General features: G+C 36.1%; 1 protein-coding gene across 1 annotated transcript; it reads right to left on the reverse strand.

The window, feature by feature from the left end:
- Positions 1 to 6174: 6174 nt before the first annotated feature.
- On the reverse strand, positions 6175 to 8407 carry mcl1b (MCL1 apoptosis regulator, BCL2 family member b). Its single transcript, XM_079894025.1, has 3 exons — positions 7916 to 8407; positions 7448 to 7698; positions 6175 to 7342 (listed from the first exon to the last, which is right to left on the reverse strand). The coding sequence occupies exons 1-3, from the start codon at positions 8253 to 8255 to the stop codon at positions 7226 to 7228; spliced, it is 708 nt and encodes a 235-aa protein (XP_079750151.1). The 5' UTR covers positions 8256 to 8407; the 3' UTR covers positions 6175 to 7225.
- Between the last annotated feature and the right edge of the window lie 2512 nt (positions 8408 to 10919).

The raw sequence follows: 10919 nt of genomic DNA on the forward strand, positions 1-10919 counted from the left end.
GAGCTTATAGAAGCTTATAGAATATAAAATATGGATAAAAGCAGACTCATATGAAATATACAGACTATATGGAATAATGAAGTGCCATATTATAAGGATATTGTGGCATCACACAATATGTTATGTTGAATTATTATAGAAAAACTGTTAACTAATAAAGACTTCAACAGAAATTACACTTATGGTATAACAACAAAAGTATTTTAACTCCTTTTTTTCATAATTGCTATGCTAATATGCTCTATAGTGACTTTTTCTCAAACCTGATGGTATAAGAAAAGTCATATATACAGCTGGAGTTGTTCTAAAAACATATCAAACCGATTGCACAACATTTTTGACCACAACCTTTACACAGCACCAGTCAGTCTCATATGTTAGTAGGAGCCATTAAGTTATTTGGCAGTGAATGTGTGGCATATGTCAATAACACTCTGGCCTTGTTCAACTTACATTTTGCAGTCTAAACATAAAAACAGACCACATTGCCACTTAAAACTAGTCTGGACCTGCAGCCTGTTGACCACACGTCATTGAATAAATCCTCATGACTGTAAACATGGTGACTTTAGAGTAAAATCTCTACACAAACATACTGGTGTCTAAATACAAGAAGTGGCTTTCCATGATGACAATACCTGACACTTACTCAGTATTTCTCAATACTCTTCTATGTAAATAGTTGTTTTAACCACTAGCACTGGAGTTCTCAATACTAACACATGAAGACAACAGATAGCTTATTTAAAAGTTGCATCTGAATTCAACAGCTATATTGGCATTACCACAAAGAACAAAATGCAACAGCTCCAAATGTTCGAAATCAGTTTCTTCTCAAATATAATCACAATATTGTACCATCTTTGGTGTAGATATAAGCTCTCCCAAACAGAGTAACATCTTTTGGATTATGCATTTACATGTGCTTGGAATTAATGATCCAGGACGGAAGCCTCCATAAGAGGAAAAAACGTGAGAGGGACAGAAATAAGGGAAATCAGATCAGATAAGGAGATTTTATTTACATAATGAATGCTAGTCGGCAGCCTTCTACATGTGACTTGTGAATCTTTGCTCATTTGTTTGTGTATAAAGCAAGGAACACTAATTGCAAGACGCAATTCAGGCGACTCAAAGGCAACAGTGAGTCAGGACAATCTTTTTTCCAGTTATACACTGACTAATATAGACTACACTGGGAATTGTTTAACCATTTAACCAGAAGATTCATTATTTGAAATATTTCAAATATACATAAATTACACATTAAAAATAGTCACCTGAGGGGTCAGAGGTTGGCACACACTTTTTGACTTTAGAGCAGTTATCTTTATGACGGAATGTGGAAGTGACGTGTTTTCCCTCGTGGAATCATGCTGTAGGGGAGAGGTCATAGACCTGATGATTCAGCAACGACCTGCCATGACTAGTAGAATTTTTCTTTCACCAAAATTACCATACCATGAAAGCTACACTGGGAGCTTGATACAAAAAAAATAAGGAAAACCTTGATAAAGGTAAACAGCAGGGTAAATGATCAAGCAGGGCCACTAGCTTCCCGGCAGAACATGTGATGGGATCATTTTGACAACACTTTATGGCCAAAGTTTTGAAGATGCATGATATTTAATGACTGAGGAAACACTGCTTCACACAATAAACACAGAAAAAAAAATCATATACAGTAATTAGATTTCAAACTAGAATACGAATCAAAGATTATAATAAAGATTGCTTAAGATAAAACAACTTTTATTTATACATCAAATGTTTTCTATTAAGTGCTAGGTATTTTCTGCCTGCTTAATATTGACAAGGGGTTTTCGAGTTTTTCAATGCCACGAACCAGCAAATATGATAATTCTCATGCAAGGGATCCCATCTTGAAATTTAAAAGGCAATTATATGCCTGTTAGTTTAGATGGCGCAAGGTTGATGGGTCCTTAAAGGAGTAGTTTACTTTAAAATGAAAATTTCCCCATGATTTGCTTACCCTCAAGCCATCCTAGGTGTATATGACTTTCTTTTTTCAGACGAATACAATCAGAGTTATATTAATAAACACCCTGACGCTTCCGAGCTTTATAATGGCAGTAGATTGTAAGCACCCATTGCAACCATCAGATTGAAGCTCAAAAAAGTGCATCCATCCATTATAAAGGAACACCACCTGGCTCCAGGGGGTTCATAAAGGCCTTCTGAAGCAAAGCATTTAAAAAGTTTTAAAAAGTTTGTATAAGAATAATATTCATATTTAAAACGCAAAGTAAAATTGTAGCTTCCGGCCAAACGCAGTTGCGTATAAAGCATAACTTACGCAACTTATGACGTCGGAAGTTGAATAGTGCGTTATGGGGTAGCGGAAATATCAGCAGTACTTCACATTTACTCGCATAAGTTGCGCTTTACACTTAAAGTCGAATCAGTATTTTCGTTTGACCAGCTAGTTATTTTACTTTATAAAGTTTTAAATATGAATATTTTTCTTATTCAAACTCATCGTTTTGCTTCAGAAGGCCTTTATTAACCCCCCAGAGCCGTGTGAAGTTTGTTTATTATGGATGGATTCACTTTTTTGAGCTTCATAATACTGATGGTTGCAATTCACTGCCATCATCAAGCTCGGAAGCGTCAAGGTGTTTATTAATATAACTCTGATTGTATTCGTCTGAAATAATAAAGTCATTTACACCTATAGATGTCTTGAGAGTGAGTTAATCATGGGGTGATTTTCATTTTAAAGTGAACTACTCCTTTAACGCAGCTGATGATATTTACCGCGTTAACTACTTGGCACAAGCTGATTGGTTCATGTCGCATCTGCAAGCCAATGAGCTTGCTGCTCACAACATTAAAATGGCTGGCTGGCATTTCAGAGTTCCTTCAAAACCTTCCCCAGCTCCACCTGAATAGATCTGCAATGGGTAATTTATGCTGTATGTATGTATGTATGTATATATATATATGCTATTTGTGCCGCAGCAGTATATGTCTAACATAATCACAGCAGTGTATCATCGTATGTGTTGGCAGTAGCAAGTTCCTGTACTTGCTCTGCAGCAGCAGCAATAATCGACCACCAGGACCAGATACATTAACATTGTCATAACCATTACCATGCTAAAATCTTCAGAGAGTTGTCATGATAGAAATAAGTATAAAGACCCAATTTATACTGTCGAAAAATGGATATTATAAATGTAAATTGTGTTACATTGCGTTTTTCTATTGTACTGTTATTTGTATTATTTAAATCAATTTTATTGTATATATTTTACAAATGTTATTTACTTTAATCAAATGTTTTTATTTATTCATTTATATATCAATATTCTTTCATTTTAATCAATTTATTTGTTTATCTAGTTAAATATTTTTAAATTATTTATTTAAATATTATTTTCTCTAAACTTTTCCATGGACCTCCTAGCATTCTCTGGATCCCTGCTTGAAAACCCATGCTTTAGACAATAATGCATGCTCCTCCTCCTATTGTTCCACATTCACAGACGTCAATAGACAATAGGCCTACATCAAACAAAGGAGTTTCTAATAATAAATGCAGTCAGGATATCCACATTGTTTGGACACTCAATATTTATTTGTACATTTTTTCTTTACATTATTATGCTCCACTGGATTTTTATCCACACCAAGAAGTCTATTATCTAACGCAGCAGTCTAGAATGTTCGATTCTGATTGGCTGATGGCCGTTCTAATTTTTTTCAAATAACAGCAAGGCTAGTAGTTTCACTCTTGACCACATTACAGTTCCATATCACGTTGTCAATGTATTTCACTTATTTTAAAGAACCCACACTGGCCAAGCAAAAATACATCTATCACAAATGAGTGGCTTTTAAGATGTCTGTTTTGTAATACTTAAAAAAATATACAATTCCAGGACTACCATAGCACAAGACTGTACAGATTAGTACATGTGTTATCACATGGCTTTACCTGTATTCCACAGAGTTTAACAGTCATGAGCCTCCTGGCTCAGGTAACCACAGCAGGTGAACTGGAGGATCAGGTGAGGCCCTGTGTGTGTCATTACCATAGTCCTCATTAGACCCCACGGGTGGCCTGTAACCAGACACGAAGCCAATCTGAGCAAATAAGCATACTCACACAAATATTGTTTAGCTTAGCCAGAAAAACCAACTACAGACTTCCTAATGAAGGACTAAAACATTTTAGGACAGGTGTTTTTGTCAGCGGATTCTTTTTTTTTTTTACATTATAAAGAAGTTTTAAGAAGACTAAATTGTTTTACATCCTGCAAGCGGATATCATAGATCTTGATGTTATATGTTATGTTGATAAGGAAATATCTGGTTATAGGAGTTAAAGGGATAGTCCTAATTATGTTATGTCACACTAAACCCGTTTGACTTTTATTTTTCTGTGGAAAAATGTATACGAGTTGTTTGTTTGTTTGTTTTTTGGGGGGGGGGTCATGAAACTCCAAGTTGATTTGGCCCCCATTGACTTTCATTGTAGACAAAAATTTAAACCATCTTCATATAATACTCTTTTGTGTTCCACATTGGAAAGAAAGTCAAACCTGTTTGGAGCAACATGACAGTTAGTAAATTATAGAATTTTCATTTTTGGATGAATTACCCCTTTAAGGCATTCGTTTATTTCTTCTCTTGCATAAGTTGTCAAATGTGGGAATGCTAATGAAACAAACTGTTTCCACAGAAAACTATTTCTACCCTTCAACACAGGATTGAGCACACCTGTACCGGGTGTGATACATAACTGTCTCAAATACATCTCTCCCAGAGCAGGATATATCAGACTTTTGCTGTATCCCTAATTAACCACACATGAACCAGTTAGGTTTTCAGGATCACTAAAAACTTCCAGGCAGGTGTGTTACAGCTGAACTCTGCGGAAGGGTGGCCCTCCAGAAGCAGGATTGGATACCCCTGCTGTAGAAATACAAACCAAGCATGTTCTCTGGCATAGACGTTAAAACATCTTCCCTCTCATTGGACCCTCACTGGAGATCCATTGCCTTGCTCGTGTTTCATGACTTTTCCAACTGGCCTTTCCTTATCACGAATTTATGACACACACATGCAAAATATTAAGATTTCCATTTCGCTATGGAAACATTTCCTGTGCCCTTTTTATAGGCAGTGGAAGTCATTCATTAAGGAAGTGGATATTCCCAAACAAGCCACTAACATCTGATTTCATTCACAGGGATTTGATCCAGAAATGTTTTGGAACGATATAAACTGCTGACGTTTTTTGGAACCCCATGTGATTTTAAAACCATGGTCATTCAGCATTAAAACATGACTCATGGATTCAGAAGTGTAAAGTCAGCAAAGTAAATCACACGGTTCCACTGTGTGTCATATCATTAACAAACATTACTTCCACATTAAAAAAGCAAGCCAAACTGGCTACATCCAGCGCCTTCAGGCAAAAAGTACAGCAAACGAGATTAAGAAATCAATTGAGAAACTTCTCTGTATAAGGAAGGACCAGAACATGATGGCGAAGAAGAGTCATGATTTTAACACCTTCTAGAGTTAAAAAGCAAAAGGAATTTGTGCTAACGTATGTTTCGAAGAATAATCCCAGCCAGACTATAGTTCAAAATTTTAATTTCTACGTGAGCCAAAACCAGATTAGAGTTAGCTGACGGTCATTCACATTGGCTGAGAGGTTTGGTTACAGTAGTGACTCGTGATGACAGCCAGAAGGATGGCAAGGGGTTTGTATATTTATAATGAAGGATTAATATGCTTGGGTCCACTGAATAGAAAATGATTCAACAAGGTGACTAAGCAACACAATGAACTCTTTGAAATGAGATACATGTATGGTATTCATCAATGAGTTTCATTGTGCCAATGAGTTTCACTCTGACGGACCTCTAAAATATTTCCGCAGCACAGTGCAACTTCATACCAAAGGCTGAAACGAGAGACTACACAGGAAATTTAAAGTCTTTGGCAATTTACACAACTCTGCTGCAATAAAAAGTACAGATGAAAAGATAAAAAAAAACTTTGAAGCTAATAATAATAATGGGTCAGATAAAGCACATATACTTCAGACTTAAGTTGTGACCTTGCCATAAGGGTTTAATAGATTCTTTGTGGTTAAGGTTTCAATTCAATCACCTAAGAAGAAAAATAATACAGGCATCAGCTTCTTGGTTTTAATTTGCAGTTTAGAGAACAGTATATTCACAGAAAAAGGTCAATGACCATAACATGTTCTCAAAGTTCTCTAAACATTTCAGTGTAGGTTAACCAGCAGGTAAAGAAAACAATTAGCAGCGTTGTGGGTAAACGGTTAGTTCACCCAAAAAGGAAAACAATGACAGCATTTACACCCCTTCAAGTTGTTCCAAACCTATATTAATTTCTTCTGCTGAACACGCAAAAAAAGATATTATGAAGAATGTAGGTAACCAAACAGTTGGGCCCCATTGAGCTCCACTGTAATTTTTTTCCATACTATGGAAATTAATGGGGCCTATCAACTATTATATTGGTTGCTCATATTCTTCAAAATATCAGCAAAAGAAAAAAATTCATACAGGTTTGGTACAACTTGATGGTGAGTAAATGACAGTATTCAACTTTTTGGGTGAACTATCCCGTTAACTGCTGTCATTGCCCTAAATTAGGACTCAAAACAGAACCACGATGAGCTTTTAGATAAAAGCTTTAAAGCTTATTAAAACAGCTATAGCCGGCACCTGACGTCATACGTGCGTATTGAATTGCAAAAGAATATTTCTGAAACAGGAAGTGACACCATGAAAATGTGAAGGTGTTGTACTACAATGGCTTATTACACACAACTATATAGCATTTTCAACAAAAGCTTGTGAGCTTTAATATATGCCAACTTCGCAATTCAGCCAAGTTTATAAACATCATGTCTGTACAGAGAACACTGGTTGGAAGTGATAATTTCAAAGGTGATATTCACACAGAATATCATCCCTCATTGAAAGTGTTTCCTGCTATTCAGATCTGACAGCTGAAAATTATTTAAATTTTTTACTTTTAATAAAAAAATAGTTTTAGATTTTTTCAAGAGATTAGTTGGAGCAACTTTTATAAACAGGAAGAGTGAAAACATGAAAAGAAAAAACATGAATTCAAACTGCTTTCGCGTTCTCTCTCAAAAAAATTGTTTTTAGAGTTCTTGTTTCTCAACATCTGTCATAAAGTCCATGTGGATTCACCGTATCAAATAAGCAAGTGCAGCTCCAAATGTAGCCACACTACCAATGGCCATCAGTGTGTTTCTCATAGCTGCCTCTGTATCCGGGACATGAAAAAAATCCACAAAGCCATCCTATGGAGAAAAAAAAATTCATACACAAGGTGATTACAGGTTACAAACAAAGAAAAACAAGCACATATGCAGTCCTGTGAAGGGTGGGAGGAAATTAAAACTCACCCATGCTTTGTTTTTGAGCAGCCAGTCCCGCTGTGCTGTGAGAAGATAGGAAGCAATGTCTTCCGCCACCAGACTCACACACTTGCCAAGTCCTCTGTCATTCTGATGCTTGCACACAATTGCCCCAAAAGTCAGCAAGCTTGCAATACGGCCCCAGTTTGTGATGCCATCGCTGAAGATTTCCGTTGCCACAGTCGTGATGAAACTGATGTCTTCTCCATTCTGCTCCAGATTCAGACGAGCAATCATACCTGAGAGAGTCAAATGTTAGAGGCCACTGCGGAATCATAAATGTGAAAATACGTGGCATAAAGTGGAGCAACCTGCCAGGCCAGGTGCGTGTGTAGAGGGTGAGGCTCTTTAACAATATTTAACCTGTTCTTATCAACAACTAGACATTATGAACGAAGCGAAAGGGGAACAGTGGAGCGCTATATCTTCAAATAAAGTGAGAATTTGTGAAATTACCTTTGTAAGCGATTTCGTGCTTTACCACGAGACTTTCAACAACCCGCTTCATCGTTGACAGAACTTGTTTTTTTCCAATTTTAGAATGAGGGAGTCCTGTAAAGTTTTTTAAGAAAATGTCAATAGTTTCTCTTGTTTCCATTTCAAAGGACGTATAATCTTCCTCGCAATCCGACCCAGGCGAGGATGGCACCGAGCCTTGGAGACCGTTCTCTGTAAACTGGTTCTGAGCTTTCAGCTCTGGCATTACCAGTCGCTTGCCATTAAACCCACTAGAGCTGTTGACGTTAAGAGCTGTTATTCCAATGCATGGCCAAGAAACTTTACTCCCAGGCAACATGTTTGCAACTTCACATCAATGGCTTTAATCCAGTAAATCGGCGATGCATTTAAGAGGAAACGTCGACTTTCTAAATTTCTATTTAAACCGAAAGGAAAGCTAACCTACATGGTACTTGTGCAAGGCGGAAGCGTAGAACTAGAAATTTCTGCTTCGTTCTTTATAGGCTATAGGGGCGGGACTTACATAGTCTGGGTGTTGGCCAATCACTGACGACACACGTTTTGAACGCAAACTGCGCTTTCGAAACGTCGAGACAGGACAGCGGGTTCTGCACGTAAAATGCGTCCCACGTTCGTCTAAACCTCCCCAAATCTGTGACATTTTGTGAACGATATTTAAAATAATTTCATGTCATGTCAAAATGTTTCACCGTTAGGACTGTGGGAGGATTATTAACGACCATTCTGTTAATGAACGACCAGAGATGTTTATGAAAACAAGATGTGTATGTGGGTTTTAAAAATGTCAGCCTGTTGTTCTTTCTTAGATCCGCCCATTTGAGCTTTTCAAAGAGCGGCGCTCCCCCTAGTGAAATAGTTAGTGAGTAGAACAGAATTTGTAGAATTTGCTGGAATTTATAACATGCAGCACACCCAAATAAGTAGCTAAAAAGGTCAGATTTCTCACGGTTCAGGTTGCATTTTTCAAAGAGCTCCATTCTGAATTTTACAAACAAGATTAAAATCGGTACACTGGAAACTAGTAAACACTGAGAATGTTCAGCTCTATACTAAATATTTAACAAAAAAACGTTTGAATGTATGATTTTTTATTTTAGTCCTTGATTACATCGGTTTTGCAGTGTCCTTTCTTCACACAACAAAACAAGAATTGCCGTAAATACTTTTAAAAATAGACAATTTGATGATACCTTCACACGACCTCAAAAAAAGAAGAGATGTCTGTATGTGATCATTCATTCGATTTTACTTGCACGTACTAATACATTTTTTGTATAGGTCAAATAAAAACAAAGTAAACACGTGGAAGTTTTAAACTTTTCGTTAGGAAAAAAGTACCAATCATTGTTTTTGCTATTAATGTAAAACTTTATTTGAAGTTCAGACAGCTCCAATATTGATTTTAAACATCCATCTTTGCTTCATTATTAGCCATCATTCCGTGTAAATATAATTATAAGGAACCTGATGACTCTGGATACCTCGGGAAATCCATTATCAAACACAAATTAATTCAAGCAAAACATCTGAAATAATAATACATACGGGGATGAAAAATAGAAATAATTAAACACCAAATGCTTCATAGTATGCAAATCATGAATATATTTTGTGTGTATCTATATAGCAAGAGAGCCTTAAATTGTAGGTTTACAATTAATGTTACATGAATATCACATTGCAGTATAGTGTAAGGTTTTCAGTTCAGACCTGTCTGAATTTAATCCATTCAATTATGAGGATTTCTGTAATTACAATGCAAGAATCCTTAACCCCCATATTTACATTTCTCACACCAGTTTGATGATATTCTTGTCATGTTGCATTAAAAAGCAGAGAGATTCAGACACATGATATTAACAAATAAAAAGATAAAACAAGCTTTGTGAATATTGGAAAGAACATTTAACATTTTTAAAGACAACCAAAACAGAATGCAAGACAAATTGCACAAATATGACACCAGATGCACAGTTTGACTATTTACAATTTGGCTGCAGCACAAAATAAGATTATCTCCTAGCATTGTGCAATAATGCATTCCTCAAAGGACACATTGTACATCCACACATACAACTGAGTGACAAATACTAAGTGCAAGACCATCATATTTCCCTGATGTATTGCCAACTGCCACCAGCACCTCAACCATATATGGAAAAAAACACATTCAATCCCTTAAATGTAATTCACCATTTAGTGAAATTTACATAGTGATGGTACAGTATTTATATATTTTTTAATTACCAAGAATAACATGCATTAATATACACGTTTTACTGTTAGCTTCACGTGGCTAAACACATTTTCTTTTAAATCTTCAGGCCACGTGTAGGCAGGTGTGGTTTTAGAAGGGGCAACTTGATTAGACTATGCAAATCCTGACTTAAGACACCTGGACTGTAAAACTGTCTAGATTTCCCTGTAAGGGTATCTATAATCATACTAGGACTCTGTAAAGAGTGCACAAAATCTTGTAACCTGGAATAAATGAGCTGTTAAGATCTACTACAAAGTTTCCAATGATTTTACAAACTTTGAAGAAACTACAGAGGTTTATCGATTCATGTCCAATGGAGAAGAACACTTCGCTAAATGATGAGAAACGGTATCTCTTTAAAGACCACAGATCATACAAAAAAATGAGTCATAGGATATAATATTCAGTAATTTGTATGTTTGATGTTGGTTTGAAACCCAATAATAAGCTGCATGTCAAAGCAATCTATGGGTAGGCCTAATATTTTCCAATTCTTTTATGCGTTTAAACATGTAACTGTGTCCGAGTTTAATTAGAGCATTTTACTATTTAAATCTGACATATTTTACAAATATTGAACCAAAGGTGCTGCTCCATTCTGCAAATTTCCTTCTACACCTCATTCCTTAAAATATACATAGATATTTAGGACCAAATAGACTCACATTGTTAAGACGGACAAGATGATTGCATCTCAGATGATCAAAAGGGTCATGTGCA

The sequence above is a fragment of the Squalius cephalus genome, assembly GCF_949319135.1.
Source record: "Squalius cephalus genome assembly, chromosome: 15".
Lineage (NCBI taxonomy): Eukaryota > Metazoa > Chordata > Actinopteri > Cypriniformes > Leuciscidae > Squalius > Squalius cephalus.